The following is a 21,265-nucleotide window of genomic DNA, read 5'->3' on the forward strand; positions in this document are numbered from 1 at the left end:
ACCTGTATACACATGCTATCACATACCAGTTCCATTGATATAGTTATCTTAGACATGTTTGTATACATTCATATAAACCAATTACTTAATAATCTGTTTAAAACAATTTTATTTCAATCGTACATTTTTGTTATTTTCGCACTGAATTAAATCATTTAATCAAATGTTTTGTTGTTTTTTGTTGAAGCTATTTTTCTGTATTAAGTTATTTTGTAATTGCTTGATATTCTTGTCTTTACGACAAAAACCTTGCAGAGCCATGCATTGATATATTATCCTGGAAAAATAGCATTTATATCTTTTATCATATATTTCTAATCCCGTATATCAATATGACCCAGTAATGGTACGCCGACAGAACATCTTCAGGACAATTTCAGATGAAATTTTGCATGTCTCATTTACCGTAATAGAGCAAGATAGTCAATTCAGGTTAAATTCAAACTTTACCTCACGAAGATTTTTTTAGCTAAATGTCAAATATAGATCAAGCACTTTTCAGATCAAATTGACCTGCGCTTATTTGTTGGAACATAATCGTGAGTACTATGGTATACTAGTGGACAAAATGGTTCAAAATAGAAAGAGATGTTTACCGTCAAAATCGCCGTGATGTAATAAGGATTTTAATTGCTGACATTACTAAGAGCTTGTTGATGTACAATGCAATAACTTGTGAAAAGCTAATATTACTACCTGTGGCGACCTTCCTCAAAGAGGTGTATGTACATAAATGACAACATTGTTAATGTATAATATATAATGTATATAAATATATTTAACAGAAATGTGCCCTCATATCGATAAACAGTAACCTTTTATGAACAACCAAACCATAATGCGTGCTGCCCAAACCATTAGACCGTGCAAAAATTTAAATGTGGAGCACACACTTTCCGACCAAGTTTAAGGAAGCGCGTCCAGAAATGAAAAAAAAATCAAAAAAAATCTCGCGTTCGTGACTAGTAGAACATTCCTACTAGAAATACAGTTATAGTGGTAACTGCTATTGCTCCTGCATTCAGCATATATCTCCAGAATCGCGGTTGTTCTATGGAGATTAGTTTAGCTCGTATGACACGTAATTCTTCTGTCGTTAGTTTTTGTTTAGACTGAGTCGTTGTCCCGCATACCCAGTTATAGCAGTATCTCTTTATAGCGTCTACAAACCCTACAAATGAATTCAAAATTTATTAATAAAATACTGCAGATGATGATTTATGTTAAAGTTTTCACGGGCTTTTATGTTATTTTCTATTTACTATATGACGATATTCGCTTGGAATAATAAATCAGAATTCAAAAAGCCAAAAGAGATACATACTAGTAGATAAGTAGTTTGAAAGTGGCCTATACGGAAAACAATATTGATTTCAAACAAGGCGAGACCCAGTATCTGGTCAATATTAGGTCATAATCAAACTATATAATGAATCGATCCCATCGAAAGTTCTTTGAAATAAACAAAATAGTAAATGCTTATTGTATTCTTAATTACATAAAAACTTGAAGCTTTTTTCGATATATCGGCTGGAAAGGATTTACTTCATTTATTCCATAAACATAGAGTTTTTAAGTAAAATACATATTGTGTATAATACAATTTAAATGAGATGATAAAAGATAAATATAATGCGATGCCACATCTACCTCCTGTTTGTTCGATTGGTTTGTCAGACGTGGAATCTTCGTCTCCTTCCTTCCTTTCCTCTTCCTTTTCAAACATCTCGTCATCCTCTGAGTCTAAATCCGGTTCTGAAGGATCATGTCTCGTCCAGAATGTCACGCGACGGAGCTGCAAATTTTCAAACATTTTGCAAATCAAGTTTAATTTACTTCTAGACGATGTAATTTTCAACAAACAAACAATAAACAAATAACCCACATTCGTGCCCAAGTACTTTCTGTTTCTATATCCAGAGTTTTGTTTTTAAATTTACATATAGACACTAGTTAGGCCACATCAATTTGATAAATATTTCTTCGGGATTTTCAGGGGGGAGAAGTGGGGCGAGAGAGGATTTTTTTTTTTAATTTTCATTTTCCAAAAAAAAAAAAAAAAAAAAAATGGGGCGAACGGTATCAAAAATAAGAATACGATGTACACAAACATGAACACAAGGCCAAATCTATCATATTTGTGTCTTATGTACATGCAGATTGTAGAATGTCTTGAGAGTCAAAAGAAAAGAAATAAATAACATCCTTGGCCTCTGTGCTATTGACTTGTCTGAAAAACTAAATTGTTGTTGAACAATGTTGTATAAGTTCATGCGCAAAGATTTAAAGAGAACAAGGTAAATAATGATATCAAATTCAACATTTATTAACAACAAGATCTGACTGCCATGTCTTGGCATTAAAATACAAACAAAATATTAATTAAGTTAACAAATTCAAATATATTTATACTATAAATCAACAGTGTTTTTATTTCTCGTTCAGATGGAACTAAAAACACTGTATGAGAATCATAATATTGTTGATCTACAATATTGGGAACCTGTAAAATTCTGCCACACCCAATAGAACAAAAGGTGTGCAATTGCGTACATGAAAATGCTTTTTAAGTAAATTTACATTAACAAAAAAAAACACCAAGAGGCCCATGGGCCTTAACGGTCACCTGAGTTAGAATATATAATGAAACAAATAATAAAACAAATGAAAGACATAAAAACACTATATGCTCTATTGCTGGGCCTTGAAGTTGGTCAGTGATTTATAAATTTGACCTTTTTAGACTATGAAGAGTATTTGCTTCCATCAAACCTGTGAACTTAGAGGTATTTTTTGAAATTTTAATCAATTTGACCCTGTTTGGTCCTGCCCCTCTGGTCCCCCAGGGGGTCATCGAGGACGGATATGGATGTTAAAATGCTATATCTTAGGCTAATAATTCTAATCAAGTTTGACTAATTTCCTACGAAAATTGGGCAAATAATGTTCACAAATATGTTTTTCCTATATAAACTAAAGTAAACTTGACCCCTCCCCAGGGGGTAACGTAAGACCCCAAGGTCATATAATTCACAGTTTTTATAAAACACCTGAAGACCTTTCCATCTATAATTATTTGATTCTACTATATCCAGAATTTTAGAAGATTTTTGAAGTTTTAGCCTATTTGACCCTTTTTTAGCCCCGCCCCTCTACCCCCAGGGGGTCGGCCAGGACCAATGTGGATATGATATTAAAATGCTATCTCAGGCTAATAATTCTAACCAAGTTTGACTCATTTCCTATGAAAATTCAGCAAAAAATGCTCATTAATGTGTTTTTCCTATATAAACTATAGTAAACTTGACCCCCTCCCCAAGGGGAAACAGGAGATCCCAGGGTCATATAATTTACAATTTTTATAAACAAACTTTAAGACCTTTTTATCTATAAAGTGTATTTGATTATACCATTTCCAGAATTTTAAAAGAATATTTTTGAAGTTTTAGCCTATTTGACCTTTTTTGGCCCCGCCCCTCTGCCCCCAGGGGGTCGGCCTGGACCAATATGGATATGATATTAAAATGCTATCTCAGGCTAATAATTCTAACCAAGTTTGACTCGTTTCAAATGAAAATTGAGCAAAAAATGCTCATAAATGTGTTTTCCCTATATAAACTATAGTAAACTTGACCCCCTCCCCAGGGGGAAATGTGAGACCCCAGGGTCATATAATTCACAATTTTTGTAAAGGACCTTAAGACCTTTCTATTTATGAAAAGTATTTGTTTCTACCATTTCCAGAATTTCAGAAGAAGATTTTTGAAGTTTTAGCCTATTTGACCCTTTTTTAGCCCCGCCCCTCTGCCCCCAGGGGGTCGGCCAGAACCAATGTGGATATGATATTAAAATGCTATCTCAGGCTAATAATTCTAACCAAGTTTGACTCGTTTCCAATGAAAATTGAGCAAAAAATGCTCATAAATGTGTTTTCCCTATATAAACTATAGTAAACTTGACCCCCTCCCCAGGGGGAAACGTGAGACCCCAGGGTCATATAATTCACAATTTTTGTAAAGGACCTTAAGACCTTTCTATTTATGAAAAGTATTTGATTCTACCATTTCCAGAATTTCAGAAGAAGATTTTTGAAGTTTTAGCCTATTTGACCCCTTTTGACCCCGCCCCTAAGGCCCCTGGGGGTCAGTCATAGAAAATTTGTTAATAGGATTAAATGGCCATCTCATACTGATAATTCTGACAACATTTGACTCATTTCCTATTACAAATGACCAAATAATGCGGAAAAAAGTGTTTTCTCAATATAAAGTATAGTAAACTTAACCCCCTCCCCAGGGGGAAACTAGAGACCCCAGGGTCATATAATTCACAATTTTTGTAAAGGACCTTAAGACCTTTCTATTTATGAAGAGTATTTGATTCTACCACATCTGTGAGTAGAGAAGAAGATTTTTGAAATTTTACTCAATTTTACCCCTTTTGGCCCCTCCCACAGCCCCCTTGGGGGTGGGGACCATATAATTCACAATTTTGATTGGCCTTATGCCTTAGAAGGTTTGTGCAAAATTTCATTGAAATTGCTTCAGCAGTTCTGGAGAAGAAGTCGAAAATGTAAATTGTTTACGGACATACGACGCACGACGCACGACGGACGACGGACGACGCACGACGACGGACAAAAGGCGATTAGAATAGGTCACTTGAGACTTCGTCTCAGGTGACCTAAAAAATCAAGTATGCAAATGTAATAATTATTTAAAGTCATACAAAATCAAATGTGAATTTATTTAATATTAAAAATCACAGTGTAAATATAATACTGACTAGTTATTCGAGTATTGGCAGACTTATCACATGCAAAACTATAAAAGATATCAATATCGTCATATTAATTTCAATTGCGTTAATTCTTATTTTAGTTTCTGTGACCTTGCTTTCATCTTTGAAAACAAAAAATCAATATGAAAACAGTTGGAAGGAGATATAATCCATGTATTGTTGTTGTTGGTATGACATGAAGTAGAAGTGAAAAAAATAAGCATTGAATGTGATGCAAATATTCAGAAAAGAAAATATGTTCGTAATTTTAAGTATGGGATTATCTATGACGCTACTCTAACAATGTTAGTGGTATAGCACGACGAGACATTTTTGATTATTACGTCGTGTCTAACTGCTCATCAGAATTTTCTCAATTTCGACGTCTAATATCATTGGATTATCTATGACGCATGTAATAATACGTCTACCACATCGATCACATTTTCGTTATTTGTGTGTATAGAATCAAACAAATCTTTAAATGTCCATTCACCCCGGTCTTCTGTTACGGTACAAGGAACAACAACATCCTTTCTCACAAAGTTCTCACAGTTGAAACATAAACACCCGCCATTTTCTCATTTGTTATTTCTTAATCTGCTTCCCTTTTGAGCTTAAACTTCCATTTTCCTAACGATTCAAGCGTTCAAGTGATAAGGATTTCGGCATGTGAACAAACCAGATATGAGAAGTTAAAAATCAGACTTTCATTCTTCAGACTTCCGAGCATCTGAAATAGGGGCGGTAAATATTTTTTTCCTTCTAACTTTTCCATTTTAGAGGCGGGAAATCCCGAAGAATTAGGCTTCAAATTGGCGTGGCCTTATAAAGACATTTCTGTTCTTAAACAAAATCTTCGATCAAGAAAAATTAAGACAAATTGTAATCATGCATGATAAACCCTATGACCCAGTAAGCGTAGGGAATCATTACTTAGGAAATATATTTTCTCTGTGTGTCATTCACAGAACCTCAGGGTCTTATCAGTTTTCTGTATATTATATAGATAAGCTTCGAATGTTCTTTTTTGCATCTGTTACGCGTTAAACACGTGATGTGTCAGCTTACCTTTCGTTCAGGTCTTGGTTCTGTACAGAGACTTATCAATACCATGACAATGGTTGCTATGACAGCCAGTATGGTGGCAAAGTGGAGGAAGTTGACCTTGCTGACGATATCCGGTCTGTTGTCTGGTTCCCCACTTCCACAGTCCGGTTGAGTGTACACAAAGTCAAGCACCATCCTGATGACTCCGATCACTAAACATATGTTCAGACCCCAAAACACTCCCTGTGTAGAGGAAAACAGATAAGAACGAATGGTATTTTCACATAATAATTATAACAATAGAAGGGGCAACATCAATCAAAATACACTCGTTAATACAAATCATAGATGCCAAAAGAAACCGTGTCAATTCATATTCTTTTCCGTAAATAAAGAAACATTAAGCAAGGTGTCTATGCAGTATAATGATGATGCATTGATAATAAGATAATATCTATAGATATAATAAAAGATGACAACAGGAACTATTTATCATAAATAGATAACCACACACATACCGCTTCCGTGGTACGTTTCCAGAACACACCAATAACGAAGAGTATAAACCAGGGTGGGGTGATGTAACTCCTTATAGACTGCATGTACGCCCAGAACTGTCCTCCCTGGACCTTCTCCATCACCGGAAGCCACAGGATACTGGTGGCGACCAGAATGAGAACTGTGACCCGACCGACAATCATCAGTTCCGTATCCTTGGCCTTCTTCCGGTACATGCGCCATACGTCAAGGGTGATGATACTACTGGCGCTGTTTAGTATGGATGTTAGGGAGCTCATTAATGCCGCTAACAAGGCCGCCAACATTAGACCTCGTATACCTGAAATACATCACATCCAATTAATAAATATATATATATATATATACGTAATAAATATTGTTGTCGAAATTCCAATAATAAAGTCGCGACAGGAAATGCTCACCATCTGGAAGAAGACGCAGAACCAGAAGAGGATACGCCAAATTACTACATCCGGCCTTGTTCCGACAAATCTCATAACACCGATCAGGGTCTGCACACGCTACTTCATCTATAAACAAATGACACATCGATACTTTATATCACTGTTAATGGTTATTTGTATACACGTATGGCAAAAGCAATTATAATGAAATTACGAAAAGAAATAATGTTCTTGAACCTTTTTTTCACTTCTAAATATATTCTATTATATAACTATAAAGCGCATTTATATATGTCTATTGTGCCTCAACGCATTTGACGTAAACAATGTTATGATTTCGCAAACTTAATACCGGGGTATTTAATCCGACTGATCATTCCAGGTATCACGAAAAGTAAAAAGGACGTCAATTTCAGAAATCCACCAAGTAATGCTCCTCCCTTCGAATGGTTCATGTTCTTTGCAGATAAACATCGTTGGACTATAAGCTACAAGTATAAACATATTTCTATAAAGTAACAGTGTTACATTGCGGATACATATAAGGGAAATCTGACAGTAAACCGTACGACAAAGTTGCTACATATTTTTACTTTATATAACTCCAGCTATTTGTGCTTTGTGGTATTCGTAGTGTTGCAATAAATGATATAATCAACACTTATTATGCGATTTCTAATACATGTATTAGCGTAACAAACTTTAATGCTTTATAGTCAATTTAGTAGATATTTAGTTAATAATCATGTTTCTTTTTCGTAATCCTGTATCTTTTTCTGCAATCATATTTTGATTGTAAAGCTAATTATTGGCCAATAAAGGTTCGCATACCAGTGGCGTATTACACTAACATGTATGACGACATTTGACGTAGAAAACTGCACTAGAGCGCTACAACGAAGACATTGTATAGTTAGACATTACCAATAGAAACATCAACAAACCAAGAATACTCAGCATAAATCATACCAATAGGAGATTTCAGAAAAGATGTCGTGACGTACAGCCCTGCTACACAATCGATACTGTGGCAAAAGTATACACTTTCATACTTGCAAATTCTGATTTTAAAATGGTTTCTTATTGTTTAAGAGGCTACAGACATTTATATTTTGATATTTACAATTGTTTATTGCTAAATATATTTCTGTAGATTTAGTGTTGAAGCCAGCTTGCGAAGCGGTGCCGGGTCGTCACATCACACGTACCCGTTTTTTGTTCACACGTAGAAATCCATGTTGTGAAAAAGTTATGAAAAGATAATTGATTTTATTGTGTCATGTTTCTGTTGTACGTGAAAAAGCTGCTCACAACACTATATAACATAACGATAGGTGGACCATATCTGGCCAGACCACGGCCGCTCGTGCATGGCTTCGTCGCTGGTAGATCACCAACACTTTTATCTCAATAAGGACTTGTTTAAGATATATATTTTGTTATTTAATATGTACATGTTGTTTTAATGGAATGCTCTTGTATCGTAACAAAATGACGAATAGTAATTAAACTACTGTGTTACACGTACACGTATGGCTGCCGATCTCGAAAAATAAAATGGTGAAATCGTTCAGTTTTAATGCTGCAGATTTCATTTTTAATATTTCATTTTCAGCCGCTTTTATCCCATAGATTAGCAGTCTCAAATTGAAGTGATATTACTTTTAGAAAATTTGAATACATATTAGTTAGACTTCATTTAAATTGGTATAAATTAATGATCGTAGTACTGTAAATGCCGACCAGGATACATTGCGCACGGCTTCGAGAATCATAAATACTCTAGTTTTGTTTAAAAATGTAATAAAATGAACCTACAAACTGACTCATTTGTATGTTATATAAACTAATTCCCAAAATTGATGACAAAAAAAATTAACCAGAATACGTATTTTTTTGACACTGAAAATGGACGAAATTCGGGTTCTAGGCTGTACTGTAATGGCAGCAAATACCTTTCGTAAATTTAGTATTAAACATAAACCGTTAAATAGATTACAGAATTCCCCAATTTGGTTTGTTATATAAACTGACCTGGTCCTGGCACCAGACGTACATGCCTAAGGTTGACAGGCCCAGTAAGGCCCCGGGCCAGGGGATGTCCCCGGTCACAGGGTCACGGACAATATCGAAGGAGTCCTCACGGGGTAACCCACACGAATATATCGAGTTATTAAACGTGTAGTTAGCTGCTGACATCATAAACTTCTCCTGTATAGCGCCCCAGCCTCCAACATCCAGCCATGCTAAAATGCATTATACAGCTACATGTGTAAGACAAATATCAGAGCATGCCTAGTTAAACCACAAGTCCTCGATTTTGAGTTCTAATCTATTAAATTGATTCCTTGTAATTCAATTTAATCCCGTGATTTTAGAAAGTTAGTGAGTGACACGTTTATCTAATGAATAGTTAAGCTGTTGTATTATCCAATAGGAGGCACCGTTTCAAACTCAGGGACGTTCTGTTAGCGTTATGAAAACAGAATAATGATATATGTATATATGTGTGTGTTTGCAAATGAAAATACTCGTTACAATATAAGATATTTTGATTGGTCTAAATTCATTGATTAAGATCTAAGCTTATATACTGTTTCCTCCTTTGATTTGGGATTACACAGGATAACAACAGATGAAAACAGTTTTGCGAGCCAGAGCGTGGAACGCTGTATATGATTTAAGGGACATTGATAAATCTTACCGTGGTTTAACTTATCCTCGATACTCCGATCACTTACTACTTTGTATCTCTTCCACCCCTGGACTATCCCATAGGTAAACTGAAGGCAACCCAGAGGAAAGAATCTGAACCAATCACAGGTCAGCAAAAATTTCTTTGAGCGACCCCAAACTTCGAAGTCACACAACCTTTATAGGGCTATTTCGATGTACATCAAAAGATTAAATTACCTGTTTTGTTCTGCTGCCTCCAGTTATACTATGGAATATCCCAGGGGTGTAGAGATCGTATGCGATCGGAACCCCTAGAGTATCGAGGATATGTTCAGTTAGGAACACCGCAGATAGATTTGTTTCGTTCTTATATCTACTCCTCTTTTCTTAAAAAAACCCACTAAATTAAGATGAATAAACACAAATAGAACAATTTTTTTCTTTTAATAACGTTTTTGTAAAAACAAACATTATAGGAAAGTATAATACAAACGAATACCGCTTTACTTACACGTAACGAAGAGTATGGTGGCGCCGATGATGAGTATGACTGTTTGTAATGTATCTGTATAGATGACTGCCGCTAAACCACCTATGATACGGAAATAAATAATTGACTTATTAAACGCCCTTCAAGCAGTCAGCAGCTATTGATGTTCAAAAGGGCTCAGAGTTTTAGTCTTAAATCAATCATTTTGGATGTTAAATCAATGGGTAATAAGACGGCTAAGTTAGTAAATGTTTATGCGATGTACGGTAAAACGTGATGAATAGAGTTTATCAATCAAAAATATGATAATTAATAAGAATTCCAAGAACTTTGTTAGACGACCCTAATTTAAAATTGTTAAGCTTATATTTTCAAAATATGTACCAATAGTGTCTCAATACGAATCATTAAATACACGATATATATTGCATTATTGAAAATATCATAAAATATAATGTTATAATTTGAAGTGTATGGTTTAACTTGTTCATAGTGCGTATCGTGGTTAATCAGTTTTACGTTGAAATTATGTAATTGATGCAAATAGTGTATATCATTCATGCCATACATTAAAATATTTTTATTGTTTATTTTCCCCTTTGTAAGATATAAATGTACATGTATGCTTCTCCGTTCGAATCAAAGACAACACAATAATTTTTTACATCTGTTGAAGGATATTTCAATCTTGGTTGTTTCTAATTTCATTGTTGTTCAAACTTAAATACTTAGACATATTAACAAAATAATCATTAAAATGCTTCCGTGCAGATTGAGAGCAAGACGCAAGACGCCAGTGACAAAGAGTGTGTTTCACTTATTGTTGTCGATAGACATATCGATATCATTTACCGACAATTGTATACACCGCCGTCACTAAGAGTATGATAGCCACATTTAGGTAAAGGTTCCAACCAAGGATCTGTTGTAGGAACATGGCTCCCGTAAAGATTTCTATCTGTAAAGACAGGTAGGGGATGGTATATAACATACAATATTGTAAGTGATGCTTATAGAGGGAACGTATCAGAGAAACTACTACTCTGTATAATTACAAATATGTAAACAAACATAAAAAACTAAATGGACACTGAATGATATGAGTGTTTGGTTGATGTCACATAGAGAAAAGTTGGAGGAGCTAATGAAAATCAATCATTGTGACTATGATGTAGCGGAAAATCGAATACATGATTAATTTGTTTCTTTTATGCTAAACAATATAAAACCTGCAGTTTGTAGTTTTTAGCATTCAAAATGCTATAATTTCAAACGTTGCACAAGTCCATATTAATCATCTTACACTTAGTAAAATTTATATCAACATACATTGACGTGCCTTACTTTAGTGTAGAACACCATGGTCGTACTAGCATCAATATCATGGACCAGCTATTAAATACCCTTTTATTAAACCATTACATACATAAACATATGTATTATTTACCGAGATATTAAAGATGATATACCCAACCAGCGTCATGATAGAAGCATAGATTCTGATCCTCTTTCCTCCAAATCGCTTTCGTAAGTATTGGGGCGTAGTAAAGGACTAGCAAAATGAAAGTAGAATTTAGATTAGATTTTGATAGCTATAACATCGGTTAATACACGTTCGAATAACAAATGGTGGTGAATCACAACTCACAACGATGTAACACAAGTCAATATTAATCAATAGAACTATATGTATGTCTAACTTTGCACAATGGTGGATTAATCAGTCTGTTTATCTGTCATAGTTTGCCTCTTATTAACTATCTGTTTAACGAAATGAGCCTAAGTCCCAGTATGTTGCCACCACCATTTTTTTTTTACTTCTATCACGATATAACCGTGCATATTCCAGCGGCTGTTAAACCACTAGGAGTGTAATACCTACCCCACACGACACGTACACAGGGACAAACACCCAGCCAAGGGCCACCAAGAAGAACGCAGCCTACAACATAGATTTATTATTTGTAAAACGTACATACGAAACGGTTTTTATTTATTTTTTTAATATAACTTACCATTAATACTACACTTATGTTTGCTTCACGAACAAACTAATACAAAACCAGTTTCATTCCAGAGACCATGAAAAAGGGAAAATATGTTGTAATACGCTTTACAACAAGACCAAAACCTATATCAGAGCGTATACTTTTCTGATTGGACATAAGTTCCCTTTAAAAGCTGACAACACCAGGTTTACTAACGAATTAATGCATTGACATGCCAATTTCATTGTGTTGTTTCATGGTAATACTTACATGCCATTCATAAATCGTGACCGCTATTCCCGAAGCAGCAGCGGAGCCCGAAAGGCCTACAAAAATCGGGGCTCCGATGTTACTGGCATATATGGATGCACCCACCTAATAAAGCATACAATAGAAAAGCAGAATCAACTTACACTAGCATCGATTTTAAGTATACTTGAAACAAAAAGAAGTGTGACATATAAAACAGACTAGTACAAATTAGGAACACTTTTTCATAAATATAAGTTTCTTTCGACTTCTTGAATCCAGATCCCTCTCTTAAACTCTGTTTTAATTTCGTGATTACAAACGCCTGAGTGTACTCTTGATAAACATTTTAAAATCTAAAAATTAATCCTGTTTTTCATATCCTGTGAAATCATTACGTCACTATTTCTGCAAATCACAAGCATTTGAAAATGCTCGATACACGTAAAATTGATTTTTTTTAATTCACATTCATTATCAGAGGAAAAACAAATTAAAATACAAATCAGAAACCAATGTTATTCGTGTTTACCTGATGATAAAACTGATAACTGGAATGTTTACAACGTGTGCAATATATTTCGCATTGTATACAATAGAGCTATCTGCCATTGCGGGTATGTATAAAAGAGAGGCGTCCTATGTTCGTAAACAAATTCTAAGTAGTTTTCGCTCTAAAATACCGCATAGAGTTGTGCTCACAAACCCGTCACAAGCAATGCCTACCCGAAAGGGCAGATAGCTCTAATATGCAGGTACGGAATTACAATCACAGCATGTGCATCAGTACACTTTACTTTATGTCAAATCCATGCTATAAAATCTATACTGGTTGGTGTGAGGTTTACATGGTATGTGGTAATTAAGTATCCTACCGGTATCCAATGCATGCTTTTTCCTGCAAGAAAATAACCCTGCGAACTCCCTCTGTTCGGACGGCATGTGGACTGGAATAGAACAATTGAAGAATAGCTGGTAGCTTGTCTATGGTTAATTATATGTCATTCTGCTCGTGAAAACTATGTTTTTGGTTTCAACTACTTTCATTAAAATGTATATTAGTATCATAGTTGATAGAGAAATAGGATAACAGTCCTAAACATACTAGATTTACTACAATGCTACAACTGTGTAAGTCACACCGGGGGTTGGAAGAACACGATTCTGTCAATGAAATAGATAATCAATTCAAGGTAAAGAAATAATAATATAAAATATAAAGGTGATTACTCACTAAATTAAACGATAGCTTGAAAAAAACTCATCGACATACGTGGATAAGACGTCTACATTATTTCAGTATTTTATCAATCCTACTATCATCGCGACGTGACATGGACCGAATAGTCTTTGGATAACTTCCTGTGCTCGTTATATGGAATTAAAAGATAAAGAAAATTCGGGCCAGTGCTCACACTCATTCATTTCGCTGTGCACCATTCTCAATATCATTTGGATTTATGAAGTCTATGACTTTATATACCTAACGTGTAATTAATATTATTCTGTTTGTTGTCTATGACTCCATAAACCCAAAGATAATGAGAATAATGGTAGAGTGTGAATAACTCAGTGAGGCACTAAATAATCATATTTTAAAAATATTTTTTACTTTTGTTGAAATATAATAAATTCACCGTAGCGCTTTAATATCTCAGCAAATGTTTTATATTGGTCAATGAATGTGCTGCTTTTAAAAAAACTCCATGCAATCTTTTCTGTATATGACGTACAATTCTTTCAGACTATGCAAACATAACCTTACACAGCTAACTAAAAGAAAAGAAAATCATTACTTTTTGATGTACTGATTTACTACCTTGATCCGCAGTTAGTTACTAGTGCAGATATATGATTCTCTTATAAGGTATAGCCCTGTCTGTAACTGCTTATCCAAAAGGAGAGTGTTATAATTTCTTTTTCAATTTATATGGAAACAAAATTTAATCACAATAATTACGATAAAGACAATTTCTTCAAATTCTGTATCTTCGCTGCTCAATGATCAGGTACAAAATGGTTGTAATGGATGTTTTAATTTGCAATTTTATTATTTCATTTAAATATGCATTCGATCTTGACATTACGTGAACAAATGTTTTACATAACCTTCGCAATATGCGAATATAAACATATTGTTTTACTAATCGTTTGTAAGGTCATTGGCCCTAAAACTTAAGTATTTTTATTCGATGTTTTTAGACTGCAAATCATATGTTTTGACAGTTTGCATAATGGATTGAAGAGCACACGGTTTAAAACGACTTACGATTGGTGCCTCAAAGGTTAGCACAAGGTCCTTTGAAATCAATTGCTTCAATAGCATTCATGTTTTAGCATAATGAACAGACACTGTGTACGTATACCGAGGGCATAGTATTTGCATAAGATACATAGACAATTGATGTAGAAAGTGTTTAAAAATGTTAACCATTACAGGGGTCTTTTTCTGAATATTGAAGGTAAAATAAAAATAAAAATATTTATATTTAAATAGTCCAAGGTCATGGAATGTTTTTGGTGATTTCTGTATGAAAGAATGCTGGAAATAACTTTGCTTTATTTTGCATCGAATAATTCAAATGTCTATGTTAAGGACGTCTGTCCGTATCTTAAATTAACAGTACCGTTGTCAAAATTAATGTCAATATTTAGTGACAATTGTCTCAACCCGAGACTAATAGCGCATGACAAATGCTGAAGTGTGTGACGTCAAAATGGTAAACTTGTTTATCAAATATTAAAAAAGTTAAATATTTGCATCACAAATATACAGATAGCAGATGGGACACTGCAGAGTCCTGGGTCACTGCCCTAGCTTAATGATCATTCGATACGAATTCATTACCTGAGCTAATGCTTTGTAATTTTGTTGTAAAATTAATTTCAGTTAGAATATTAAAAAGTAAACGTTAAGGTTAAAATAGATAATATATTTGATTCCGCCAACCTCTGTGCGATGTCTAGCACAGCCATAAAAAGGACAAGGACACTTCGCCAATATGTTGGTTTCCTCTGGACAACACACCGGTTTCCTCTCACCTCTTGTGCGTTTACATCCGGGTCAATGTTATTTTTATAAATTATTTGGTTTCACAATCGACGTAAATAAATAATAGTTATGGTTTTAACACATCTGGAGTCAACGCAATAGTCATGGAGACATCAGTATTTAAAGTATAATTAAATTCCTGATAAATCCGGATCACGTACCGGTTTCGTATTATCATCATCGGGTCTTAAACTGATTTGATAGTACGAACTGCATTCGTATCACTTAAGCATTGATGTCACTGTATGAACTTCATCAGGGTATATTTCATATCCCGTTGAAGTTAAAAAAATAGTGACAGTTATGCTTATAATTTTTTCAGACTAGTTGTAAATACAGAATAAGTTTACACGTTCGATTCCATTGATTTCCAAATTGATTTTTTTTCATATTAATACGCAGTGTCGATATCTCTATTGTGACGTCATCATAACGTTGGGTTTTCGCACCATTCTCGAATTTTTTTCTACATAGTAGTTTTAGGAAAGAAAGTATACCCATCAGAAAATAGGATTTAGTATAAAACAAATAAAAACTAATTATATGTGTCACAATCCGACTCTATTTCATTATTGGGAAGGTAGGTAGAATAGTTTAGTATGTGTACGGTACGACGGTACGACGGGTAAGTATGTGCGTTTACGCTATACGTGACTTTACGGCTGGGTCGTTTGGGCTGCCGTAGGTGAGTAATCCACCCGGCGTGATAATGGAGAGAACGTGGCAAGTAAGGGCATGGAAATGCTGATGCCTGTATGTTCGCAGGAAGCGTGAAATACAGTCACGGTAAGTTTAATCTATCTTTCTTATCTTTCTGAGTGTGTATATAGTTGATGATTTTGATTTGAATGTATTTGTTGAAAGGTCATTTTAAACGGGTATGAAATAGTTGTTATTGTGTTAACCGAGTACGCTTTAGCACGTGCGCGAGTACTATTTACGTTAGCAGTATAGCCATACTAGGGTAATTATATGGTTAGTTAATGCCTGTATACATGTTTATTTATGATAGCAATTGTACTAATTGTATAAATAGTAAGTTTAGTGTTTATTATCGTATGTTGTAGCTTCACGTGCAAGGACTCGCTGTCTAGTACAGAAAAATACGGAAGCCGGGAGAGACCGACCAGATTGGTCAGATATACACATGTATCATAGATACTGCACTTATTCGCTATGTAAGCGGCGTACCACGATTACCTGATTGTGGGAGGTAAAGAGGACACGAAGGAGTGTGTGCTCGGTTGTAGCCTTCACGGCTAGTCCAACCTGAGGGTTGTGGTTATACCTATATTGGGCCTTGGAACTGAAGCCGGCAGCGTCGAGGACAACAGCTTCGACGGAGTTTATCAGACAGTTCCTGGTCTCAAGGAGACCGATATTACATCATCAGTATCAGGATTGAAGACATTGAACTTATATGTACAAGATGTTAATTATGAAAGACAAAAACATGGCCTTTCGTTTTTGTTATAAATCTGAAATTCACACGAGATCATATGAGTTATTAATACAAACTCGTGAAAGTAATATCTTATCCCCTCTTATAGTTTTATTCTTTTACCTATTTAGGTTGTTCCTTGCTATTTCTTCATATATAAAGTTCAACGTAAATCGACGTCTAACGACGTTAATTTTCAGGTATGAAATATACCAATACTGACGACGACGTCAATGACACTACAAAAATGTGAAAACAATTCCGTCTCGCCAACGTCCATTGGTCAAATTCAATTGATTTACTTGGTGTCATATTATTAGCCATTTCTAGTTTAATAGATAATCAAACAATACATTACCAGGATGCCCACGACTAGCACCACAGCGAAGTATATCCCGATCGTGAGGTAGTCTCCCCAGCCGAGTGTCTCCGTCATTCCGATTAAACGTCAGTCAACGCTGTTTTAAAATAAAGTAATAATCACACATTGCACTGGCAATGTATAGAGTTTAATCTATAAATACAGATGCAGTTGCACAGCCAAAATTAAAATCGACAGAAAAAATATTGATATCTATGTCTAATACAGATTAAAGTTAGTACACACAGTCAAACGAAACAATCAAGCAGTGGTCTGCAGCATTTCATATGAATTTATTATCTGTAATGGACTGGCTAACAAACGTTATTTATCCAAACATAGTACAACATCAGAATGCTGTACTATTAACGAGTCAGCGTACATGTTTTCCTCTGCCTACTGTTGATTTCTACAGTTAATTTCATCAAAACCTCTTGTTTGATTGAATAGATTTGACTATTTATGGCACAAATAACTATAAATGATTCGCAGATTAAACTCTGTAAAATGTCAATTGTTTTTAATACTGTATAATACACATGAACACCATAGTGAAATGATGTGCAATATAAGTTCACATAGGAGAGAATTGAGGCTCAGAAAGTCTACAGATATTCAGAGTAGATAAATAAAACAGCATCAGCCATGATGAAGCATTACTTCAACCACTCACCTTTACGTATGCTAAAGTTTTCTATCTCAGGGGTGAACACAGTAACCTGGTGTGTCCCTATCCGTCGTGGAATCCACTGATCGAGTGACTGTGTCTACCTGTCAGGTAAAGCTAAAACAATGTATATCGTTACCTAATATCCCCACAGTTAACAATTAATACCAATTACGTTTGTCAGCATACCAGATATTTTTTATTCACTTTCATTACTAATTTTAATGTAAATGAAAATCTTTTTGTACTGCTTATTTAATTAGATTGTCTAAAAGTTTAATAGCACGTGACATATGGTGGTTTGATGTTGGCTATTTCTGCCACAACTTGTTGATGTTATCCACCTTTCAGACCACTAATTAACCATTACAGATGTTGATTAACGATTTGCGTACGTGGTTTTTTAATCTCGTTTTACGCATTCTCATTGGCCGACACGGTGAACTTTGACAAAACTACTTTTATCTCTGCGTCACGTTATGTTTTGTCAACGTCATCAAATAACGAGTGACGTTATATTGCAGTGTTTTGATCTCGATCACCGCCTTACGTTCAAACTGCACTCGGAAAGCGGTCATGTCGTTATCAAATGACGTGACTGACAACGAATACATCAACGACATAGTTATACTCAACTGACAACTATTTGTACTTTGACGTTTGTAGTTTTGGTATATCGAAATAAGACCGTTTTGGTATATAGAATCCACAATATCATAACGGTTTTATCATAACAAAATCTACGATGTACATGTTTGTGAGCACATATATCTATATCTATATCTATATTTTCGCTGTATAGTATCCGTGATGGCACGCGCCGAGAGCGTGTTCGTAGAACATGAACAGTCATGGCCATAACCTAGAACGTAACTCATCGACAATTATCAAAGCAATATTCATTCCTAATATATATTTAGGAAAAAAATTAATTCATTTTTAAGTGTAAATTAATTACAATAGTCTGAAACGTTACCTTTATCCAGCGTGACATCTGTTACTTTTATTATTAGTACAAGAACGTAGTATAAGTGTTGTGTCAATATGGTATTTAATTCCGTCTTCTATACAGAGGTGACGCGCGTGCATGACATATGTGATGCAGAATTTGTAAATTGTTGATGATATCATACCATCTAGCCTTGTGGTAAACTTTTAATGGATTCTACACTTTACCCCTGCTTGTTAAACAGCACATATAGATTGTACTGGTACATAATGCAAGTAGAGCGTCTTTTGTAAATACTATTATGGTAGGTTTGAAAACGTTTACATAACAAATAAACAGATCAGTACAAGCGTACTTTTTACATAGTTCGGTCGTTGACAGTACTAGACACGTCTGTTGTTTGGAAGCCGGTACCAGCCCATTCTCTGGTTTGACCTTGTACCATGCTGTGACAATATATAAACCTTCGTGAGTCAACCCTTAAAGCATACAGACGTCCACCTTGAATGACCCTATCAACTAAATAGTATGTGATCGAAACAACACAGGATTCCGTAGGACTGATGTGTCGTATCGTGACAAAAGTTCAATGAACCCATCTTTTTTAATGTTTAATGTGGATGGAATTGAAACATAATGCAGTCATACAATGTATCTACATGATCCATCCATCGGTTGTCAAAGTGATTTATCATATAACTGGCCCGTCATGTCATACAACCATGCCGTGATGTCACATATATATAATGTAAATAAGACGTTGCATGTTAGATGGAAACGTTAAATTCAAGTATTATTTCGCCACTCTTAAACAGAAACGAAATTGAGAGTTGTGTCTATATTTCGATTGATGTGATTGAACTCGTTTGGTAAAGTTCATGATTAAAAAATATCGCACGGCCAACATGAATATAATTAATACTCATGATTTGAACAACAGCTGGTGTTTACTCGACGGACGTGTACATATACATGTCTAATTAAAACCACAAATAATATTAGATAACTTGTTTTGCTTTTGGTGGATGCGCTATCAGTACTTCATTCCATATAGGGCACAGTACCATTAACGCTTTTCTGGACGCATTTAATTATTTTAAATATGTTTATCTTGAAGTAGAACAAGAAGCTCAAAGTTATGTATAACTATAGAAAAATACTAATTAGCTTGATCCTGTTTTTGATCAAGAAAGCATACCAATCGTCGGTGGTGTAGCATCTTTAAGTATTGGCCGGCATATTTGATATGCATTGGTATGGGACATATATTGGGTGTTCTTACTTATTCAATAAGGTATTCATTATCATTTTTTATTTCGTTATTAGCCGTCATGATAGATATTCTAGAAAACCAATGATTGTCAAAAATATGACAACCAATACTTATATTTACATTTACCTAGTCATTCTCACGATAATAAGACAATAAATGACCAATAAAGTAGAAAAATAAAAGTTATACGTCTGCATAGAGAAAAAGTATCATTAAATGGAATAGCCAATGATTTCTTCCGGTCCGTTGCTGCCATGAACTTACCAATTATAAAAAATGATACATCATCTCAATCTATTTCAAATATTTTAATTAGAATATCTTTTCATATTAATATATATTCAGAATATTTCAATGCTGTCTGCAGTGAAATCTCACACTGATGAAAACTATTTTCGTGACCTCCTAAACTCTGATATTTTACTAAGAAGCCAGAGCCTAATTGCCAATGCCAATACTGGAATATATCATACATTGGGTTTCATAGCAACATATACTAGGTACTATACAGTGGCTTTTGCAAATGTTATATTGATTTGATAAATAATAATAATAAAATGACATTAATATTTTTACTCCGACTAAACTAGCAAATTCCGATCACTTCTTTTTCCGCTGTAGATTCGTGATTACGAGCTTACCTCTGACCAGCCTTAGAATACATTTTGACTGGCAAGCCCTCGAGAAATATTACACCTTCGGGTAAACAAACCTTCATATCACACTGCCGCCGGGGCTATAAACGAAGTAAGATTTTCCGTCGGTTATCTTATCTTCTGGTGATTGGAGCATAATATTTTGATGTTTTCGAGTTTTGTGTCAATCATTGGCAACTGGAACTAATCGTTTGTAAATCGACCTTAATTCCCGTCGTTTTGTATCTCAAAACTCCGAACTACAGCGCGCCTGAACTACCTCCTCTTGTACAGTAACAGAACAGCTCCCCTTCCTTCTATTCTACGCTGACACTGGTATTGCTTTTCAGCGCGTGAACCTTTAGATATTAAAGCAAGAATGATAATGCTGTAATCAAAACGGAAGAAAATGCGTCTAGTGTACAGAAAGGAAGCGCCCTGATGTATAATTGATGTTTTAACTCATATGTTATAACTCAAAATATGAAATATGTTATATTATTGAATGCTATCACACATTAAAGATCAGTAAATACTATAAGACTCTTTCATATGTGGTTATGAAGGATAGGGATATTCTACCTAAGGTCGCAAAATGCTGTAAAGCCCGAGGCTTGCAGAGGGTTTTAAAACATTTTGAGATCGCGGAGTTAGAAGATCTCCATATTTATACCGACTATGAAAGAGTTTGTTTCTGCAGCAATAAACACGACTATGAAAGAGTTTGTTTCT

The 21,265-nt window shown here is 34.7% G+C and overlaps 1 protein-coding gene across 1 annotated transcript; it reads right to left on the reverse strand.

Annotated features, from left to right (window-relative positions):
• Positions 1-146: 146 nt before the first annotated feature.
• LOC138327372 (sodium/glucose cotransporter 4-like) lies at positions 147-20,844 on the reverse strand. The gene is made up of 16 exons (XM_069273418.1): positions 20,611-20,844; positions 17,683-17,780; positions 17,007-17,106; positions 13,031-13,102; positions 12,177-12,281; positions 11,801-11,860; positions 11,366-11,470; positions 10,771-10,876; positions 9,940-10,020; positions 8,787-8,998; positions 7,105-7,240; positions 6,771-6,878; positions 6,348-6,667; positions 5,851-6,072; positions 1,651-1,795; positions 147-1,171 (listed from the first exon to the last, which is right to left on the reverse strand). Exons 3-16 carry the CDS (start codon positions 17,082-17,084, stop codon positions 963-965), a joined length of 1,959 nt encoding a protein of 652 aa, XP_069129519.1. The 5' UTR covers positions 17,085-17,106; positions 17,683-17,780; positions 20,611-20,844; the 3' UTR covers positions 147-962.
• Between the last annotated feature and the right edge of the window lie 421 nt (positions 20,845-21,265).

Source organism: Argopecten irradians, chromosome 7 (assembly GCF_041381155.1).
Source record: "Argopecten irradians isolate NY chromosome 7, Ai_NY, whole genome shotgun sequence".
Lineage (NCBI taxonomy): Eukaryota > Metazoa > Mollusca > Bivalvia > Pectinida > Pectinidae > Argopecten > Argopecten irradians.

What these genes read in the sequence shown, in the direction of transcription:
- LOC138327372 (XM_069273418.1), bottom strand. Translation starts at nt 17,084, where the DNA reads ATGACGGAGACACTCGGCTGGGGAGACTACCTCACGATCGGGATATAC. An exon ending in CAGTCGGATTAAATACCCCG is followed by an intron (nt 6,879 to 7,104) that starts GTATTAAGTTTG and finishes ATTTGTTTATAG; the next exon opens with ATGAAGTAGCGTGTGCAGAC. An exon ending in AACCAAGACCTGAACGAAAG is followed by an intron (nt 1,796 to 5,850) that starts GTAAGCTGACAC and finishes GAAAATTTGCAG; the next exon opens with CTCCGTCGCGTGACATTCTG.